The sequence below is a fragment of the Protopterus annectens genome, chromosome 2.part1 (assembly GCF_019279795.1).
Source record: "Protopterus annectens isolate FY-2018-M chromosome 2.part1, PAN1.0, whole genome shotgun sequence".
Lineage (NCBI taxonomy): Eukaryota > Metazoa > Chordata > Ceratodontiformes > Protopteridae > Protopterus > Protopterus annectens.
In genome coordinates, this window is record NC_056729.1 from 1,379,034,268 (window position 1) to 1,379,057,548 (window position 23,281).

The 23,281-nt window shown below is 40.5% G+C and overlaps 1 protein-coding gene across 13 annotated transcripts in view; it reads left to right on the forward strand.

Moving 5' to 3' along the window:
• OTOF (otoferlin) overlaps positions 1-23,281 on the forward strand; it is a 2,911,272-nt gene that overhangs the window by 2,529,904 nt on the left and 358,087 nt on the right. For 7 of the 13 annotated variants that reach the window (XM_044062838.1, XM_044062837.1, XM_044062844.1 and 4 more), the window contains exons 30-32: positions 1,569-1,699; positions 15,464-15,493; positions 15,792-15,920. In XM_044062838.1, coding sequence (XP_043918773.1) covers positions 1,569-1,699; positions 15,464-15,493; positions 15,792-15,920 — 290 coding nt within the window. The remainder of the gene's footprint in view (positions 1-1,568; positions 1,700-15,463; positions 15,494-15,791; positions 15,921-23,281) is intronic. The other 6 variants (XM_044062846.1, XM_044062847.1, XM_044062850.1 and 3 more) reach the window with 3 other exon arrangements.

Here is a 23,281-nt window from a genome sequence, read left to right on the forward strand (position 1 = left end):
TTTGAAGGGAAATGGACTAGGCTTAAAATGCCTTGCAAAGGTAGCTAGCCTGGTACCTACCTATAAACCTACCACATGGGGCCTAAATCTTCCACAGCAGATAAATAAAATACAATGGAGAGGCAGTTTTGTAGCTCTTCGCCTCCCCTATCTCTGGTCCAGACTTGGTCTGCGGTTATAAAGTTCAATGCACTGTCACTCTTCAAATGGAGCCTAGATGAGCAGATGGATACCTGCAGATTTATCCCAAAATTGACTGGCTTAGCTGCCATAGAGAATGCGGATGTAGCTTGCAAGGTATAACTGCTTATAAAACTCAGGTCCCTTAAAAATCCTGAGAATACTATGAATCCTATTAATAGAGAAAAGGACATTTCTCAAAACTTCTGGAAAGAAGGACATTGGAGATTAAGCTTATTTAATTGCTTAGCTTGGCAGCAAGTAGTATGAACCTGAATCTTGGGTTTATGTTTTATTTACTTCTTTTTTTCTTACAGATTTCTATTTTTAGCCAAAGGAAAATACATTACTTATTGCAATAAGTTAAACTACAAATTGTAATAAATAAGCATCAATAAACATAAGGAAGACAACTTCATTAAATATGAAACCTCTGCATAGGCTTTGCAATGAGGATAAAACAAGAAATAATTCTAACATCTTATATAAAGAAAATATGCAGGCAGTAAAAATCAGTTAAAGAATTTAAAAACAACCAACAAAACACTTCTCTTTATAAAGTGTTCCCAACTACATTCCCTATTAAAACCAAACATCTTAAAGTATCATACTTCAGAATAAGCATAAGCAATCTTCTTTTTATTCAACAAATAACTCAGTTTGCAACATGTAGGCATCAGTTTAGCACTTCTGTGTTGCAAGAGAATTTTACAACTATTATGGTTCTAATTCTGCTCATGACAACAGCCTACCTCTTCTAAAGATCTGCATTTATCCTTGTTATTCTGGATAGCAAGTATAAAACAGTAGTTAGCTGCATTTTGCAGCTTATCATAATTGGATCTGCTTTACTTAAAGAGAAGTGATTATGACAAGAAACTAAAGCAATTCATTTTTTGTCATAATAACTGTTAATCTGTTTGTGTTACAAGTATTAGCTTTAAATGGACAAAATTATTGTTAGCTTAATTCCTTTTTAAACAGTTTAACTTGAACAGGGCAACATGTTAAGGACATGATTTCTATAGTGCCAGACATCAGACATTAGCCTGTATTCCTAGGGCCAAGTATCTCTGTCCTTTTCCTGATAAGTGTTATAACACAAAAACATCCATGCCATCAGCAGAGGTATTGACTTATTGTATCACTGTGCACATTAATATACTGATTAGAAAAACATGTTTATGAGAGTAAGAAAATATTAGTGCTAAACTTAAGTTCTTCAAACAGAGCAGGCATGATGTGGCTCTTTTCTATAGTCCCCATTTAATCTCATCTTGTTTCATAAACATGTTCCTAAGTCTTATCTAGCTCTGTGACTTTGTCCTGTCTTCTCTTTCTTTCCTGTGCTGTGTCCTCCTCTGTGCCTTCATTTTCTTTCTGTCAAGTTAAACTGATTAATGGCTATATGAACCTGGCAAATGGAGGAACCCACTCTCGTCCCACAGGTGAAATTCTAGTCAATGTTGAACCTGAGGTGCCAGTCAAGAAAATGGACACTGTTGTCAAACTGGATGCTGTGAGTATAGCAAAATTAGTATGCCATTTCATTTTTGGCTTCTATTGTGTTATTGTTCTAAGTAAGTTTCATTTCTATAGTTAATAAAGTAATATATTTCCTACTTTATCCAAAGTAAAGCCAAGTAAGTGTTGTGTTTGTGTATATGTGTATATATATATATATATATATATATATATATATATATATATATATATATATATATAATACACACACACACACACATATGTGTGTCTGTGCATTTGTATATGTGTGTACATATGTGTATAATTGTTGTCCTGTGTAATGGCCTGCAACAAATGTTGTTCTGTCACTATTGCATCCAAACATGCATTTGTGCATTTCGCATCAAGGAAAAAAATATGACCTGACATTTGTGGTTTAAACTGCAAGATTTGCATCATTTGGTGCATGAATCAAGCAACTTCACTGTAACTAGAAAACAATATGTAAAAAGAAAATTGAAAAGAAGTAATGCATCCTTAATTAACACATTTTATAACATCCTAAGCACCACAGTAAAACACTGTTTCATCAGAAATAATGTTAAGATGTGAAAATGTTATAATTTAATAAAAGGAAGTACTACAAATTTATTTTATTTGCTATGTATGACATCACTGACATTTATGTGTCATCTCTAGTCAGCCCTCCAGCTCTGCAACTGTGTTTATTCATACACAGTACAATGCCACTAGGATTAGTAAACTTTATAATGCAGAAATGATATCTCCTCACTAGTTTGTGCTGCTGTACCGATAAACCTTGCAATGTAAAATAAATGTATTACTTTTTCTTGTTCCTTGACAGCCTGTTTGTACTTTAGTACTTCACTCACCATCTTATACAACTGCAACAAAACCAGAGATGTGATGCTGTCTGAGCAATGCACAATGAAAAGGTTTCCAGTCTTAGTTGTGTCCACAGCCAAGTATTCCACAGATGACATCCAGCTTTTCTGTGCTTTCATCAGCAGTATTGCTCATTTTTCTACCGTCCCATGAATGCAGTCTATCATTTTTTCTTACTGCTGAGCATTATGTCAAACCATAATCCTGAAGTAGCCACCATTTCTTGCCTTCATGGTGGCTCATATTGCTTATTTTTCTTTCTGTTAGTTTTATTATGTGCATGCTGATCTTTACATATACTGCTGTCTCATCTGTTACTCTGCAAATGGATGGGGCAGTGGTGCAGCGGTAGCGTTGTCACCTCACAGCAAGAGGTTCTCCTATTCGATTCTCATCTGGGGTGCCTTCTGTGTGGAGTCTGCATGTCCTCCCTGCGTTTGTTTGGGTTTCCTCTGGGGTGCTCTGGTTTCCTGCCACGTTACAAAGACATGCATCTGGAGCATTTCTCCCTGGGCCTCTGCTGAAAATTGGCTTATTCCAAGTCAGTCTTTCCTGGTTAACAAATGTTAAATAAATACTCCTGTGCATCATATAGTGTGTTTCTATAGCTACCACAAACTCCAGTAATATTTCTTCCCTTGAAGATACTGCCATGTAATAGTATCAAACCCTTTTAATGTCTCTTACAGTGAGGCTATCCTGATAGCACTGCCCTCTTTTTCATCAGTCATTATCCCACTGGCTGTCAAATATCAGCCTCTCTTTGGTCAGTTAGCCCATTTGTTTTTAATCACTAGGCTGAGGACTAGCTGTGAGAGATAGATCCATCCATCCATCCATCCATCCATCCATCCACAGCCCCTTTTCCAATTTTTTGCACATGGGGTCTGGGTGTCACTTTAACACTGACGATCATCTAGACCCAAGATATATACACTGGGTAGCTCATTCAGAAATCCATAAGGGCTGTCTCAAGGATTTTTTTTCTTATTTTCTCTCCAGCCTTAATCCCACACCACCCCACCCCCACATACACACAGCAAGGCATCAGGGAGAGACATGCCAGAGGCTGCCTGCAGAGGATGTCCCCTTACTTCCACAAGGGTCATTCCCTCTAAGCAGCCCTACTCCTCCCCATACACCATGAGAGGTGGCTTCCCCACTCTTCAGAAGAGAAATTTCACCATTCATTGTACCCATGAGTGCATGCAAGACCCACACCTGCCTCAAAAGACATAAGTGCTATACGCATATTCACTCATCTCTCTCTGTTTCTCTCTCCCTGCTGGCTCCCCCAGTGTGAAGACTGCTTATCAAACCCTGGTCATCTACTTTGCGGTGAGGACTCCATTCCTTTATGTCACATAGCCAAGAAGCACTCCATCATCCGACCTGGGGCTTATCTCATAAATGGTCTTACTTAGATCATCATTTGGTTTGTAATCTTATCTTGTCAGTCACTGTTATCAAGATAAAAGCTATACTAACCAAAAAACTATTAGCAGTTATAAGTGATGAAGGAGAAATGGAGTTTTCATCTCACTTTTTAAACATGGCACTCTGACTATACTTCTTCCTTACCCACAGTTATGACCTTAAGAGAATTATGTATTTATTTATTTATTTATTTTACATTTGTTGACCGGGCTAGTCTAACTAGATATATGTCCATTTTCAGTAGAGGCCCAGGGAGATAAGCTCAGAGGAAACAACCAAAATCACATATACAAAAATTAATGTATACAATGAACATTGCAGGTACAGTACAGAGAATAATCAAAGAGGTAATTCGTTCATAACATAGTGCAAAATATACAGATACAATTAGTACAATACAAAATGTAGTTGCAATACATCATAAAGAAAAAGATAGCAGCTGAATTATACAATATATTAGTATACAAGCAGTCATAAAGAAAAAGTAGGAGCTGAAATTATACAATATATTAGTAAAAGTAGTCTCCTTAATGAGATTCTTAAGATATAAGTAATAGTATAGAAGGACAAGGTAAGTTGTTATTAAGAAAAGGAACTTGATTACTGAGAAGAGGAGGGTAGGTTGAACCAAGTAAGAAGAGCTAGTTGATCAGTCAGGTTTAGTACAGGGGCACAACCAGTGTGTTCTGAGGAAAAGTTTCAATTTGGTTTTAAAGAGTGACATAGAGGGAAGAGAGGAAAGTTCGTTAGGAAGAAGGTTCCAGGATTTTCCAACAGTATTAGAGAAAAGAGAGTCCCTAGCCCTGTTGTTTGATTTACAAATATTTATAAGAAGTTTATGTGATGATCATAAGGACCTTAGATTGTTGTAGGGGGTAATGAGGGTAGATAGTATAGGGGTATTGGTAGGTTGGTAAGGGTTTTATGGGCAATGGTCAGTTGGTGGAATTTAAGCTGATTTTGTAATTCAAGCCATTCTAGCTGCTTTAGATTAAAACAGTGGTGGGTTCTGAAAGGGTTACCTGTAGCAAATCTGGCTATGTTATTGTAGGAGTTTTCCATTTTATTAAGGTTGTTTTTAGAGAGATTAGTATATATGGGTAAAGCATAGAGGAGAGTAGACATTAGATGGTTGTGAGCAATAGTTATTCTAGCTGCAGGAGAGAGGAAAGGTTTGATCCTGTAGAGAGAGCCTAGTTTTCTATTACCAGATTTTAGAGTATTGTTAATATGGGTGTCGAAGTTAAGGTTGTTATCTATGGTGATACCTAGTAGTTTGGTAGTTGAATCTGGGGATATGAGAGTACCATTATTGGATGTTACTGTGAAGTCTATTGGGAGGGACTTACAAGTAGGAGTAAAAAGGAGGAGTTTAGTTTTTTGGGGGTTCAGAAGGAGACAGCACTGTGTAAATCATTGTTCAACTGTGTTAAACACATTTTGGGTAAGGGAGTGAAGTTCAGATATAGATGTGGCTGAGCATATAAGTGTGGAATCATCTGCATATTGTATGCATGTAACTTAGTGGATTGCTAGGTGAAGGTCATTGATAAATATAGAAAACAGGAGAGGTCCTAATATGGACCCTTGAGGAACACCAATGTTAACAGGCAAATGGGTCGATCGAATGTTATGCCAAAGTACAGCCTGTTGTCTGTTATCTAAGTAGGACTGGAACCATTTTATAGCTAGTCATCTAGTGACAGGGATTTGAGGATATTTATAAGTATCTGGTGATTTACCATATCGAATGCCTTAGACAGATCTATAAACAGTGCAGAGGAAAGCATATTGAGGTTACGTTTTTTTGTTAATCCAGTCAGTAAAGGAAAGGAGGGCAGTAGTAGTGCTGTGGGAAGGTCTGAAACCATGTTGAGAGTTTGAAAGTAAGTTATTTTGGATTAGGTGGTCTAACAATTGTCTGTGGATGCATTTTCCATGATCTTTGCTAAGGGAGAAAGTAGGGCTATGGGAAGGTAATTGGAGAGTTCAGTAGAGTTCCCACCCTTGTGAAGGGGGATAATATAGGATACTTTCCAGATTTTAGGGACGTGTCCTTCACTGATGGTTTAATTGATGAGAATGGAAATGGGATAGGCGATGGATTTGGCTGCCTTTTGTAGATATTCAGTGGGTAGTTGGTCTGCTGAAGGAGTGCACGGTTTCAGTTTTTGGATAAGGGTAAGAATATATGTTGTTGGGACTGGTTGGAAGAGAAATGGAGAGGATGGGCTAGCGTTAGAGTTGGATATAGTTAAGTTCTGAGTAGATAACTGACTGGCAAGAGTTTGAATGGCCTCAGTGAAAAAGGTATTAAAGGCATTAGCAGTCTGCTTGGGATTCTCCTAGTCTGTGCCTTGTGAGTTTGGTGTGATGGATTGACCTGGGTGTAATAACTCGCCCAGAACGTTTGTGGTTTATTATGGTGAGTCTGCTGGATTTGTAGGTAGTAGTTTCTTTTGTCAGACAGTATAGCCTTTTTAGTTTCATTTCTCAGCTGTCTGAAGTTTTGTTGGACTATTGGGTTTTTAGTTAAACGAGATTTATTCCAGTATTTATTTCTGAGATGGATTTTTTGCCTGGTTTCTTTTGAAAGCCATGGGGCAGATTTAGTTCTCATTCTAATAGAGCGGGTTGGTAGATGGTGGTCTAGTATGGCTAGGAAGTTAGAATTAAAGTAATTAACAGCTTCCTCCAGTGTGAGGTATTTTAAGGGAGACCAGTTACATGCTCTTAGTTCTCTCTGGAAGAGATCGGGGTTGAAGTTTTTCTTGCTTCTAATTGTCCTAGATATGATTGGATTAGGTAGATTGGATTTAAGCCTGATGATGTAGGTTAGTGAGTGGTCACTTACATCACCAGGGAGGGTTCCAGCTTCATATGTCTGGGGATGATTATTTATGAGAATCCAGTCTAAGGTACTTTTTTTCTTATTAGGCTTGTTTATCCTGGTAGGGGAGGTGATGGTTTGAGAAAAAACAAAAAGTTTAATATGGCTGGTAGGGTGGCTACTGCTACAACACTTCCAGTCAGTGTTAAAATCACCTAGGATTATGGTTTCTTGGTGTAATTGTTTGGATAACCAACAAAGGATATTTTCTATGGTGTCAATGTTATTACCAGGTGGAAGATAGATACAGATAATATAGATGGATTTGAATGTGTTAAGTTGAAGCTTGGTAATAAGAATTTCAGCGTTGGAGTCTTAAGGTGGTTTATAGTCGTAGGTAGTAATCTGTAAGCCAGATTTAAATAGGATAGCTACACCACCACCCTTTTTGGTTGCACGGTCAAGTCGCAAAATATAATAACTGGGTGGGATGACTTCATTGTCTTTAGTTACAGGTTTTAACCAAGTTTCTGTTAAACAAAGACTGTCAAAGGAGTAGACTTCCAAGAGAGCATGGAGTTGTACAACTTTGTTATTAATGCTACGTATGTTGAGGTGAGCTAATAAGTGTGAGATAGGTGGTTTGATAAGGGAATGGATAGTAGAGGGGTTGGGGTTGAGGAGTTAAGTGGTAGTAGCAGTTGTTGGGCCTGGGTTTGGGTGAATGTCTCCATCTTTTAAAGAGAAGAGTAGTGTTTGAAGTCTAGGATTTGGGAATTTACTATATAGAAGTAGAGATTTTCTGGGATTGGGAGAGTCATATCTAATGTGGGCTATCCTATCGTATTTTGCTAGTAGATAGCTGGGTGTAGATGTTATGTTAACATGGTTAGTGAAAATAGGTAGAGAAGGAGAGGTAGATCGCTTATTGAGGTAGAGAAGGTGTGGATGTAATGGGTGTTCATAGGAGGTTAGCAGGTAAGCTAAAGTTAGAGGTGGTAGAAGTGCAAGTATGAGTAACCTCTGTAAGAGCACTGGGATGGGTAGCTTATACATCTGGAAGGGTAAGTTGTTAGGTTTCTGTTATAGGCTCGGAAGTATACTAGGTGTGGAAAGGAATAGGTGGAGGGTGTGGTGGGAGAGATAGGGAGTGGTAAGTGAAAGGAGGGAATTGGAGTTAAGTGGCCAATGGTGAAGGGTTTGTGATTGGTGGAAGAGGGAAGGGATGTGGTTAGATGGTATATGAGTAGGACTCCTGGGGGGTGGGAGAGATTTGGGGGTAGGGTAGGGGAGCGGAGTGAGCCCGCAGGGCGAACGGAGCGGGCAGAGACAAGTGAAGGCGAAGTTAGAGAAGAAACTATCAGCAATGCTAGTAACTGAAGGTAAGTTAGGCAAGTCAGGATTGGGGAATATCAGAGATAAAACAGAAGTCTATGAGAAAAAAAAGCAGGTGGGTGTAGATAGTTGAAGTAAAGGGTAAGTGAGAAAATAAGAGCAAGTCTAGGACTTAAGAGATGTAGTGTAATTACAGAAGAAATACAGAGGGATAAGCAGGAGATAAAGGATGGGATAAGGGTGCTACCTAGTGGGCAGATCTAGTATTGCAGGTAAGTATGTAAGGGAGCTAGCTGGTTTAGAACTAGGGAAGGAGTGATAGCTAGTAAAGGGGGTTATTATAAAGTAGAAGAGGTTTGTTGGATACAGGGTAGATAGGAGGGGTGGTAAAGGCTGCTGTCCATTCAGGCTCGTAGCATACTTTAGAACCTCTGAAGCAATAGTAGACGGTAGTCAGCTTTACAAGCAGGACTTAGACAACCACATACTTTCTTGCTTCCTTGAGAGAGGGTGCAGGGAAAATAAGGCTGTTAGATGAGACCGCAGGTATGTTGATGGGTCCTTTGTCACCAGGTAGGTAGGTTCTTAGAGACTATATCAGGAACAGCGCAATGGGGAGCAGGGTACTTTAGGGAGAAAGAGAGACAAAAGTGGAGGAGAGAAACAAGAGTTCACACATAGCAGGTAGATATGACAATTAAATAAACAAAACAGCTTTACATGAAGACACAGTTAATAAAGTAGCTTATATTCATGCCCTTATTTTTGAAAGAAGCTATTGGAATCACTTTTAAGCTAGTAGTACTATGACATTATAAAGTAGTCTAAACTATTATTTAGAGGAACTCTGAATCAGGTTTACTGAAATTGGGAGCAAGCAAAAACAAAAACATAAGCTTCTAATATCCAAATATAAACTATACCAGCAAAAATACAAAATAACCGGAAAGCTACCTTAGAGAGAAATTACTGTACTACTCTATGCAGGGACAGTGAGTTTACAGTGTGAAATACAACACTGAAAAAAAGAAAAATAATACTATCACTTACTAGAGATGCTACACCTGGAGGGCTTTCAGCTGCAATTAGAGCAAATATGGCATCCAGGGTTTTTAAAATCTTTGGTGTGTTGTACCTGAGCAATCACTTGGGGGTGGGGGAAGGGAGGGAAACCTTCAATTGGAATTTAAAGTAGCAGTGGAGAATCTAAGGGACTCTGCTAAACCTGGCTAATTATCAAGGACAGCCAAGGAAATAAGGTAAGCATACAGGCACCCTTGTTCAAGGACTTGAAGGTTTCTCCAAGAAAAACTATGTGTAGGAATACACCACAGGTGGAAGTTGTATGCTGCTTACTAGTCTGCAATGGCAGATTTTATTCTCTTTTATATTTGTATTCCCCTTTGCTCATTGTTTGCTGCACACAATGTAGCTAAAGATAAAAGCAGCTGGAGACTTTGCACCTCTATTTGGTGTTTAGTGAAGAAAAAGTACTGAGGAGGAGGGACTGAAGGCTATGACTATTGAGAGGGGCTAAATCCCTTAACATACAACAAATTATCAACAGTGAAACAGATGAAAGGGGTGGGGGTGGGCTAAGAGGAAGAAGGTTTGCAGCTATTGCTAATGGGGTATGCACTCTAGCTGACTGTAACAGATTTTAACAAGGCATACCAGTAGTTACAAAAGCTGGCACCTACACTACACAAGCGACAACAACAAGGTTCCTGGAGTTAAACCAGGGGCTGCAGTCTATTTAGGGATGATTGTTGGTTAGAGTTTTCTTTGTTTTAGCTGGAGTGAGAGGATTCCTTGCTCACACAAGTGGGGGGGGGGGACCCAAAGAGATCAGGTCCTCAGTGGCTACTACACAAGCGGCAATAACAAGGTTCCTGGAGTTAAACCAGGGGCTGCAGTCTATTTTTGGATGATTGCTGGTTATAGTTTTCTTTGCTTTTAGCTGGAGTGAGAGGATTCCTTGCTCACACAAGTTGGGGGGTCCCAAAGCGATCAGGTCCTCAGTGGCTACTACAAGTTAAACCAGGGGCTGCAGTCTATTTTTGGATGATTGCTGGCTAGAGTTTTCTTTGCTTTTAGCTGGAGTGAGAGGATTCCTTGCTCACACAAGTTGGGGGGTCCCAAAGCGATCAGGTCCTCAGTGGCTACTACAAGTTAAACCAGGGGCTGCAGTCTATTTTTGGATGATTGCTGGCTAGAGTTTTATTTGCTTTTAGCTTGAGTGAGAGGATTCCTTGCTCACACAAGTGGGGGGGGGGGATCCAAAGCAATCAGGTCCTCAGTGGCTACTACACAAACGGCAACAACAAGGTTCCTGGAGTTAAACCAGGGGCTGCAGTCTATTTTTGGATGATTGCTGGTTAGAGTTTTCTTTGCTTTCAGCTGGAGTGAGAGGATTCCTTGCTCACACAAGTGGGGGGGGGGCCCAAAGCGATCAGGTCCTAAGTGGCTACTATACAAGCTGCAACAAAAAGGTTCCTGGAGTTAAACCAGGGGCTGCAGTCTGTTTTTGGATGATTGCTGGTTAGAGTTTTCTTTGCTTTTAGCTGGAGTGAGAGGATTCCTTGCTCACACAAGTGGGGGGGGGGCAAAGCGATCAGGTCCTAAGTGGCTATTACACAAGCGGTAACAACAAGGTTCCTGGAGTTAAACCAGGGGCTGCAGTCTATTTTTGGATGATTGCTGGTTAGAGTTTTCTTTGCTTTTAGCTGGAGTGAGAGGATTCCTTGCTCACACAAGTGGGGGGGGGGGGGCAAAGCGATCAGGTCCTCAGTGGCTACTACTCAAGCGACAACAACAAGGTAGTTAAACCAGGGGCTGCAGTCTATTTTTGGATGATTGCTGGTTAGAGTTTTCTTTGCTTTTAGCTGGAGTGAGAGGATTCCTTGCTTACACAAGTGGTGGGGAGACCCAAAGCGATCAGGTCCTCAGTGGTTTAGAGATGCTACACCTGGAGGGCTTTCAGCTGCAATTGAGAATGACGCTTTCTCTTTGCTGGTTTGGTTCCACTACTCTTAGTGCTTGTCTCTAGCAGAGTTGTAAACTTTTATGACTATGTGATAGGGAGATTGTGTCCTGGACAGTGGAGATTTCTCCTAATTTTTTGAGAATCTGAAGTTTTATAACACAAGGGTATGCCTCTTTAAATAAGTGTCACTTTTAGCATTGGTCAAAACACCAGTATGAATCATATGCTCTGGTTTCTGAGCACTTAAAGTACATTTCCTCTTGTACAATTCTATTGCCATATTTTCAAAGAACAAAAACTTTGCAGTGTAAAAGAGTTCTATTAGATAGCTTTGTCATACAGTACAACTGTTTCTGAATTGTGCTAGCATTGATGTTTATGCTATGTTGATCTTTTGATCATCTGCATTTGCTTTTCTTTTCACAGTTTGCCCGTGCTGCCTAAAAACATTCATCCTCCCCAGCTTATCGGTCATTTTTTTCCCTATCACCAGGGCAAGGATCAAATGGGAGAGGCCATCACCGAGGCAGCCATCGGGAGACTTTGTGCTTTTCCCTCTACACCCTACTCACTCTTGTGTATGCTGAGAAAGAGGGGGTTTTCAGTGGGTTGACTGCACTTGGGTAGTCCATCACTTCTTCAAGAGACATGAACCAGCAAGCAATCCTGACCACCAACCTGAGGTATGGAAAGTACAAACCCTACCTCCACCACAAAAATCTGAGCTTATTGTGTGCTCTCCAAGGGTATGTCTCCCCTTCCCCCAAAGAGAGGCGGGTAAGCAGGCCAATCCTCTTTGGTCCTCTTCCCCCGTCTCTGACTACACCAGTTCTGAAGCCACTATTTGAACCCTATTCAATTGATTTGCACTTATGGCTCCTGCAATAGAAATGAAGTGGGATTTGTGCTGACAAAAAGGCTTCAGAAGACAGTGAGGGATGTCAGCAGAATTAGTGATAGACTCATGGCAATCAGACTCCAATGTAAGGATAGCATTCATAATCTCAGTGTATGCCCCACAGCAGGGTTGTGATAGTGATGAAAAGACTAGATTCAGACAGCAGCTTCAGGATGTGATAAAGCAGAAAAATATGAATTTATTTTAATAATGGGTGACATGAATGTACACACCGCGACAGCCAGAACAGTATTTGATGGCTACCTGGGCCCACATGGGTGGGGCAACATGAATAAAGAAGTTGAGGCCATTCTAGTCTTCTGTCTGGCAAATAGCTTGAAAGTGGCCAGCACATGATGCAGAAATTGAGATAGTCACAAGATCACACTCAAGAGTGGCCAACATACGGCACAGGTAGACTTCTTCCTAGTTAAAAAAGGGCACTGGAATAGAATCAGCGATTGCAAAGTCATCCCCAGTGAAACAATCAACCCACAGCATAAACCACTGGTTGCCACAATTCACTGCAAGCAGTGGTCAGAGAAGAATCTAAGGTCAACAAAGACCAGCTAAAGACCTAGACATTGACTGGAGAGAAAGCACAGCAGTTAAAAGAATTACTCAGGGCTCTAGCACCTCAAGAAGAGGAGGAAACAGATGGAGTTGAAGAAGAATGGTAGCTGCTCAAAACAGCATGTGTGAGGAATAAAGAGCAGGTATAGAGCTGAGCCAGGTATGGAAATGAGTTACATCTGATTGTGGGATGCAGAAGTCCAGGAAGTCATCAAAAGAAAGAAAGTGTGCAGGAAAAAGTAGGAGATAGAAAAGATGGACAAGGCTAGTAAGGCATACTGGTTGGCTAACAAAGAGGCTAAGAGAGGAGTTGCAATAGCAAATAACTAAGCAGCAGGGCCACTCTTCCACCTTCTGGAAAGTAAGTCAGTAGATGGCATAAAGTAACTATATCAGGTTACAAGTCAAAGACAGAAGGATAAAGAAGATTGTCAGACATCGGTCATAAGGGATGTCAGCAACAACCTGCTCACCATTCCACAGGACAAAAAAGAGAGATGGAAGGAGTACTATCAACAGCTTCTGAAGGAAGAAATCCCAGAGAACAGGAGGAACATCCATAGAAGAAGTACGAGTAGCACTAGGGAAAATTAAGTCAGGAAAGCAGCAGGCTCAGCTGAGGTCACAGCACACATGATAAAGATGCTGCGTGAGATGAGGAGAAATGGCTTCTGAGGGTACTCATAGCAGAGTGGAGGGAAAGGCGTATCCCAGATGACTGAAGATTATGCATACTAGTGCCAGTGTTCAAGAAGAAAGGGGACATTCACAAATGTGGGCAGTACAGAGGTACCAAACTCCTGTCACATTGCATGAAAGTTCTGGACAGGGTGATTGATATATGAATAAGCAGAGTAGTAGAAAGTTAGATAGGAGATGATCAGTTCAGATTCAGATCAGGATGCAGCACAACTGACCCAATGTTTGCAGCGAGACAGATAGTTGAGAAGAAGGTAGAGATGAGGAAAGAATCCAACTGGACATTGCCAGACTTGGAGAAAGCATATGGCAAGGTCCCAAGAAAGCTGATTTGGGCAATCCCGCAGTGGTTTGAAGTCCCAAAAACTTTGGCAGAATTAGTGCAGGCTATGTACAATATCCCAATGACTCAAGTATGAAAAGTGTTTGGTCTCACAGTGCGGTTCCTATTGGGAGTGGGTGTGCATCAGGGTTCAACTCTGAACCCACTGATGTTCATACTGGTGATGGATTACATAAGCAAACAGGTCGGAGGGGGCAGATCAGCAAAGCTGCTGTATGCAGATGATGTGGCATTACAGGCACAATATGATCAATAACTTCATCAAAGGATAGAGGAATGGAATGCAGAACATAAGGCATGTGGGATGAGACTGAGTACAGATAACACTATTGTAATTGCAGCAAATGGTGGAGTTCAGAAGAAGCTGAGAATTGTGATAGAAGTGAAAATAGTGGAACAGGTTAACCGGTTCAAGTATCTGGGAGGGGTGGTGAAAGAGAAGGGAAGTTTGAATGAGGAGGTCAAAGCTTGAATCAGAGGGGCTTCAGCCAACTAGCACAGACTGTCAGGTGTAGTATATCTCAGAAGAATGCCAAAGAAGCTGAAAAGTAAGGTGTACAAAACAGTGGTGTAACCAGTACTACTGTATGATACAGAAACCTGGGCAGTAAAGGCAGACCAGTTAAGGAAATTAGAGGTAATGGAAATGAAGTGCCTGAGATGGGTGCTAGGATGCACACTGCGGGACAGATGAAGAAATGAGGACATAAGAGCAGAAGCCAAACTAGCTCCAATTGCAGAAATGATAAAGGAGAACAGATTACGGTGGTTCAGGCATATGTGCAGAAAAGTAGAGGGCAGTCTGGTGAAGAAGATTTTCAACAGACAGGAAGAAGGTGGATGGATTGTGTGGGAGAAGACCTGCGACCATCAACCATGAGTGTCAAAGAAGGCAGGAGAGTGGCACTGAACAGAGAGGGATGGCGACAGTTGACAACACCCAGACCCCATGTAGAAAATGGGGAAAAGGTGGATGATGATGATGATCTAGGTGAGTTAACTCCTACTTTTCAAAACTCTTTTCTGCCATCAGCTAGACAACAAGGGCAAGGTCAAATGCAATCTTATGTGGTCAGGTTAATGTAGCCAATCAAATAACCTGAAAATGAAGCACCATGAAAAACTGACACCTGATTAGATTGTAGTAGACATGACATTATAGTAAATGAGTAACTATAAAATCAAACATAGCAAGCATAGTGCTCAAAGCACACTAACAGTATCAAATAATCATTTTCATTCTCAGAACAGAAACAGCAGGAGCGAGTATTTTCAATTATTCACTTCCCAAATTGATTATAACGAATATTATGCCACTTAGATGAAAAGTGCATACTACCAGACTGTTTTATGAAAATCCACAGACTGCAGCTGGTAATGAAACATGCTGTGGAGAATAACTCTGTCCATTTTATGTGATCAGACATAAGCTGACACAGGCAGACTGATAATAAACACATTGCTTTTCCTTGTTTAAAGAATCTGCTCAGGAAATTATGTGTATGGATTTTCAGGATTTAAGTGCTGCTGGAGATAAAAATGAGAAGTTACAGTGAAATTGCCTGTTCCCAGAAGTAAATAATTGCCTCTTGGTGGGGTTTGTATAAGTTTACATTCATGATTAGTTTACATTTCTTCTCTCTTCATCTGTAACTGAATGTTGAGGTCTACAGAAAATGATGACTGTCTACCATGCATTTTTATTATTCATATGTCTATTTTACATTATTTCATTATGAGATTATTTGTTCATGTGACCCATTTGTTTTATGATCTTGATGTCTCATTCTGTTTTGTTTTATGTGATGACAGGGATCTGATGCAGTTGTTAAAGTTGATGTGGTAAGTTACAGACTACTGTATTGTGTGCCATGTTAGCATTAGATTAGGTGCATAGCACCATGTTGAACATAAGTAATATTAAGTAAAAGACGGTTTCTTAACAAAACTGTAATTAGGTTAATATTTTGCATTGTTCTTTAATGCCTTCTTGTTCACATATATCACTTCTTCCTATGTATGAGAATGTTTTTCCCAGGGTATGTTGTAGCAGTTGTAAGACTCCATTCTCACAGTGAAAGAAAAGTGGACTCTCCATTTCACTTTAAATAATTTATCAAACCAATCTGTAACTTCTTAGACAGATGAAGAGAAAGACAAAAAGAAAAAGAAGAAAAAAGGAGGTGAAGAGATAGAAGAAGAAGAGCCAGATGAAAGCATGCTAGACTGGTGGTCCAAATACTTTGCTTCCATTGAAACTCTGAAAGAGGTGAGTCCTGTCAGGTTTTAAATGTTCCATTACTCCTCAGCATGAATATTAGTAATGGCTTCTGGAAAGATTTGTGTGTCTAGAAACAGTTGCACAAAGCCAAGATATGAGCTGTACTACACTTTTCCATTAAGAAAATGCAGCTGAAAAATGAACGAATAGCAAACATTTACTGTATAATACTGACACCCAAAAGAAGTTACTCTATTTGGTGTCCTCAGGAATGAAAGGCAGAACAGATTTATTTCTTTTAAGAAGCTGTTAGATATAGGGATCCCAAACAGAAATGATCAACTGTTGTATCAAGCAACAAGTTAAGGGTATTACATTGTTTTTTCATATATGTTTTTTACTAAAAAAAATAAAACATATACATTTAATTGTGCTTACTGCAGTTTGGTAGTTTCCATTGTTAAAACCATCAAAGATGTTATGTAAATATTAGCCCATGTAATGCCTCTGAGTTGTGGAATAGCATACCTCTAACAGACCACACACACATTCTTCCATTCAAAATAATTTTCTAGAAAAAGCAAGTAAAAAAGCATAAGCCAAACATGTTAATGTTTTATACATGATAAATGCTATTAAAAAGTTACAAATTGCAACTTTGTCAGTAATATGTCTTCTTTACAATGATAATACTACCTCCACAGTCATTATATCAGTACTGTAATGTATCATATGATCATAGGATAATAGGAGGTTACTAGGCTAACGGCCCCAGAGCCCTTGCAAGCCTAACCAAGTTCAACCTGTGTTCCTAAGGGTGTCTGTTTCAAGCAGACACTAAAATCAGACTTATTGCCCCTGTCCAAGAGGGACACAGGTGGAATCCCTGGGGTGAATTTCCTGTTACCCATCCAATCATCCAAATTGGGCTTAAATAGGGCCAACGAGGGGCTTTGTTTAACATGAATAGGAAGCTTGTTCCAAATATGGGCAACCTCTGTAAGACAAATCTGTCTCTCCAGCAAATTCTGCTGATGTCACATACCCAGTTAAGGTCCTTTGAGCGAGTGACCCCATGTGCCATTTGACTTGCAAATGTGCAGTATTTCCATTAAAGTTGGGTCAGAGATTAGTCTATATGAAATGCACATGTCGCCTCTGAGCAGTCTGTATGACACAGAGTAACGTGACAATGATTTCAGGCTGTTCCCATAAGACAGATCTTGAATACCCTGAATTTTCTTTGCAAGGAACCTTTGTGATCTCTCCAGTTGCTGCAGGTGTTTGGAGAGGAACATACCAAAGGGACCGTTGTTCTCTATTATTGGCCTGATGAGGGAAGAGTACAGAGGGTTATAACCACTTTTTTCTGGAGGCAATGCCCTTATTTATGAGATGAGCAATATAAAATCCCCTTCTTACCACTGTGGAGACATGATGATCGAAGTTAAGGTTGCTGTCAACATGTGTGCCCAGATCTCTCACCACTGATTGTGTACTGAGGGTATTGCTAGTGATGTGGTACTTTGCAGGAACATCACCCTTGCCGAAGGGCATGATAATGCATTTTTTTGCATTAAGTTTAAAGCCATGACTTTGGCACCAGTCATTAGTGTGTGTAAGACCTTCTTGCAAGATGTTGACATAGCTAGGGGTTTCAATGATCGCTCCCAGTTTGCAGTCATCAGCAAACTTTGTTAGCCACAGTCCTTTAATTTTAGCCTGTACTTTGGAGAAGTAGCTTCCGAACAGTACGGGTCCCAGAACCGATCCCTGTGGAACATCACTGGTTACAAGTCTGCTGGAGGAGGTGGAGCAACCTGTTTTGACTGTATGAGTTCTATCAGTGAGCCAGTTTGCAACCCATCTGACAGTGGATGGGTTGATACCCAGGTGGATGAGTATATCAATGATGCCTTTGTTGGGGATTGTGTCAAAGGCCTTGGCTAAGTCTAGGTAGGCAGCATGCACAGATTTGCCCTTGTCTATGGCTTTGGTGACTGTCTCAAAGAAGTCCACCAAGTTTAGTAGGCATGATCTCCCCTTGACAAAGTCAAACTGGGTGGGATCGAGCATTTGGAGATTTCCTATATTTTGTTAATAAGGTCCATGATGACTCGTTCCATGTCCTTGCAGGTAGGGCTGGTCAGGCTAATGGGTCTATAGTTCCTGGGGTCCATGGATGCACACCCTTTGTGTAAAGGGGTGATGGCAGCTGTTTTCCATTCCATTGGGACAAAGCCAGTGCATAGGCTGTGACTGAAAAGTGTGCTCAATGGTGATGCTAATTCCTGTTTTAACCCATGTAGAACACAGTCTGGGATGTTGTCTGGTCTCATAGAAATTGTGTTTTTGGCCTTGGAGAAGGCATTTAAGACTTGCTCCTTGAAGATATTAGGTGGGGGAAAGGTGTTAGGGATGCTTTGCGGTATATGTGGTGGGGATAGGGGAGTGAAGTTTTCACTAAACCTGTCAGCCAGAAGGTTTGCTATATCCACAGGCTCTGTATATGTGGTACCATTAACAACGACTTCAGCACAAATCTGGGCCTTACCTTTGCAGTTACAGATGTAACTAAAGAATGCCTTGGAGTTGTCCTTACTTAGGGAAGCTAATTTGGATTTCTAGTTAGCTTTGAAGGACTTTTCTAAGAGTCTTATTTGCTTGTTTAAGTTGAAGAGGGAGTGTTTCCAGTTTTAGACCATTCCTTCCTACTCTTAAACAGCAATTTCTTTCTCCTATTATATAGGTTCATAGGTTCATAGGACAATACTAGGCTATTGGCCCGGAGGCCCTTATAAGCCTAGCCAAGAATTTTACCCATTTGAGCACAAAGTCAGCCGCATACATTAATATAGCCTATAAATGGCAGTTGTCCACCAGACAGGTTTGTTTTTCCTTGAAGATCTTGCTTTGGTTCTATCAGTTACAGCAGAGTCAATGCAATTGTACAGGTGCATGTATAAAGCATTGGCGTATGACTCAGCATAGGTGCCTGTTCCATCAGTGGGGGAGGGGCTATGAAACTATTTATGCCATCACATTAGAGGTTGCAGTTGGTCATGGAGACATTTTTTAATCTAATTGTTGCTGGGGGGGGGGGGTTCTTGTGTTATAGTTACTTCTAGTGAGGCTGGTTTGTGGTCAGATCTCACCAGGGATGGCCACACACTAGAGGTGATGCAGCGGTCCCCATGTTGTTGAGCACCAGGTCCAGGATGTTTGAGCTCCTTGTGGGTGTGTCAACCAGCTGGTCCGGGGCATTGGAGTTAACGAAGTACATGAACCATTGGGCAAGTGAATTAGAACAGGTATAATTTACCCAGTCTATGGACGGGTAATTAAAGTCACCCAAAATCAAGGTGTTTAGATGTATCTTGATTGACTCAAGTAGATCCAAGTAGGCTGAGTGGATGTCCTGATTCATGGAGCGGGTCCTATAGTTGGCAGTGACCTGAAGAGGGGTCTTATCTACAGTCAATTGCACCTTAAGTAATTTAAGGGAATTGTGCTGTTTAACCAATCTAGAGGTGTATTTATCTTTAATGAATATTTATACACCACCTCCTTTAGTTCTCGCACCTTCAGTTTGTGGCCTGTACGTGTGGAAGGAAATGTAACCTGGTATAGCTGAAGTGCTCTCTGCAGCCTTAAACCAGGTCTCAGTAACTGCACAAATGTCAACATCTTCCAGGGTGAGGACTGCTTCCAGTGAGTGCATTTTCTGGTTTAGACTTTCTAGCATTTAGCAGCATAAACTTGAGGTTATTTTTTAGAGGGTATTTTTACGTCAGGAATTTTGTTCTTGTGACATTGCCTAAAAAAGGCACTATTGGGATGGCAAGAGCCTTAGCCAGTAACCAAAATCCCAGGGGTGACAGATGAATACCATCTCTGGCAAAGCATCAAGATCCGTCGACCATGTAATCCTAGCCTTTCAGATACTGGATCCCCCGTGAATGATACCAGAACCTAAGCCAGTTGTTGAAGTCAATCATTTTTTTGTTTGTATTGTGGTATCGTCCTAGGCCAGTGATGGCGAACCTATGACACATGTGTCAAAGGTGACACGCCACAACATTTTGGGTGACACACCAGTGTTCACCAATACCCAAGTTACCAAAGAAACTGAATGAACAAAAATACAAGAAATATGTGACTCTGCACTTATCTATTAAAACTCAGCAACAACAGAGTCATTAATTGATGTTAATCAAATCGAATACAGTGTGTTCCATATCTTTTTAAGTTCAATTCAAAATTACTATTAAAAGTAGAGTAATGTTTTTGATGCACTATTTTAAGCCTGATTATCAGTGTGTATATAATTTTTCTCTACTGTAAGTCACTGATTATTCTTTTACTTTTATAATACATAGTAGCACACATGATTGGATTGGATTTTTTTAAATAAATTAATATGTATAGAACTGTTTCTCTTTTGTTTGGGGGGGGGTGACATGCCAGCAGAGTCAAGATAGGCATTTTCCAGAGTTTTGACACACCAAGTCTAAAAGGTTCACCAGCACTGTCCTAGGCGAAGGTAAACTTCTGCTTAAGGTTAGGGACATACCTGCATGAGACACATAATCCGAGAGCTCAGTCATGTCTCTATTCTTATATTCCAGTCAGGTACGTCTCAAGTCATTCACACCAACATGGAGTATAACAGAGTCATAACAGTGCCTGTTGTTGAGAGACTTGAGTGCGTGTGTGATGTGGCGGATCCTGGCACCTGACAGAAAGCTGACAGTGACCTTTTCCTTATCCAGCCTGGTGAGAGGGACATCTGTGTGTCGCCTATGACTAAGATGTTTGCTTTTGTGTTATGCCTTAGGGGCTTGACTGGTGAGACACTGGCATATGATATATTATGTGTACTATGTTCTGCAAAGGATGAACCTATGAACCTATGTATTATGTGAAGCATGTTTGTGTTTGAGAGGTCTCTGATGTTTAGGCAAGCTTCTTGTAAGGATCCCTCCGCATATGTAACTGTAACTTAACTAAACTGACTCTTACATTAAGAACTATAATACTTACCTTATAGCTTTAGGATACCTTTGGAAACTGCAATAGCCCTGCTACGTTCACCCTCTCTGTGCTCGGGCTCTCTTCGCTCCCCTCCCTGCCCCCAATTTCCTCCCGCCCCAAGTACCTCTAAATTTATAATACTATAGCCACTCCCCCACTTTCTAGATCCTATCTGCTTTCATCTGGGATAATTCCTCCCACCCCCATTCTTCTACCTACATTTCAATAGCACCTATTAGCTTTCATCTGGCATTCTCCCATCCCCCTTCCAGTACCTTTATCTAACCACTCTATCTTCTGGTGTTGCATCATCAGGTAAAATAGTTCCTTAACTCACTAGATGAATCACAGATAATGATATACTACTCTTTACTACCCCTCTTGTTCGCACCATACCTCCTTACCTTGTATGAAAAACAGTTTCTCACGGGATTTCAGGTCCCAAAAGACCATACTATCACCCCAGCTGTAAATCCTCCCACCTTCAACCATACATACAGTACCAGGTCCTTTCCAACATCTAGTTCAGTCTATCAACATCTCAACCCCAGGCACATTATTTCTAGATCCAAACACTACCACTAACTAATAAACAAATTCCTGAAGTTCATCATCAAGTATAGACTTAACCTAATACTTGGTGATGATATTCACCCTAACCCTGGCCCACCCATTTCAGATACACATACCCCCTCTACTTGCAATCTAAGCTACAAGCCTACAATTAATAGGCCAACTAACTCTCTCCTAGCCTGTCATCTCAATATTAGAAGCATTAATAACAAGGTACATGAATTGCATGCACTTCTGGATGTCCACTCCCCTGAGATTCTCTGTTTATCTGAAACCTGGTTAAAACCTAACACTACATACAATGAAGTGTTACCACCTGGGTACAACATACACAGGCTGGATCACGCTTCGAGGAAGGGCGGTGGGGTAGCTGTACTCTATAAATCTGAGTTGAATGTCACCATAGATGTAATACAACCACCTCAGATTAATAACTCGGAGATTCTTGCCACCAAATTGCAACTTAATAAAAATAAATGCATTAATATCATCTGTATGTACATACCCCCAGGTAACAATATATCTACACATGAAGATATCCTGCACTGGCTATCATGTCACTACCCCCAAGAAACCCTACTACTTGGAGGCTTTAGCATAGACTGGGGCACCTGTTCCTCAGAATCCCCAACCACCCATATTAACCTGCATGCATTTACACAAATCATATCCACCCCTACCAGGATAGGTAAACCCAACCAAAAAGAAAGCATACTTGACTGGGTACTCATAAATAGTCACCCCCAACTGTACAACTCTGGTACCCTCCCTGATGGCCTAAGCGATCACCTTCTCACATATGTAATTAAGCACAAAGCCATTAATTCCCAACAACCCTTACTCAGAAAGGTTAGAAACAATATAAACTTTGACCCTGCCAAATTCCAACAAAACTAAACTCATGTAATTGGTCTATTCTAAAATAAATACTTTAACAACAAATTCCTTGAGATCCTTGATTTGCATGCACCTGTTCGTTCAAAGAGAACAAAGGCAAAAACTGTGCCATGGCTTTCTAAAGAGTGTAAACTCAAAATTACCCTTAGAAACAAAGCATGGGCTTTATGGCATTCTTCTAAAGACCTCCAAGATCACATTAAATACAGGCAATCCAGGAACGAAACTAAAAAGTCCATTTTACAAGACAAAAAACAATACTACTGTAATTTACAGACAGTAAATCAAAATAACCCTCAGAAGTTTTGGGCAGGTTTAAATAATCTACTACATCCTGGACAAACGTCAAACCCAATCCCTGCTGCTACTATTGATAAAACCCCTGAAGATGTTTCTGTCAGTTTTAACCAATTCTTTACTGAGACAATTCAAGCCCTAGCTAGCCAACTACCTCCTAGCTCCCCTGGTCCTGAAAGTAGCACCCCTAGAAACCTACTCGCATTCAGCTTCCAATCAGTCACCACTTCGCTTATCCATACCTTGATCAAAAAATTAAAACCCACTACACTTTCTGCTGAACAACTCCCTGCCGAGTACATGCAAAAATCAGCTGATGCTATTGCTTACCCCATCTCAGTACTAATCAATCGAACCATAGTAGAAGCTAAAATTCCCACCATCTGGAAAATATCCTATGTAATCCCACTTCACAGAGGAGGCAGCTCTACTGAATTCTCCAATTATAGGCCAATAGTTATACTCTCTCCACTTGCAAAGATTATGGAAAAATATATTCATAGACAACTCATGCACCTCCTAATCCAGAATTACCTTATGGCAGACACTCAGCATGGCTTCCATCCTCATCACAGCACTACTTTAGCCCTCCTAGCCTTTACCAACAC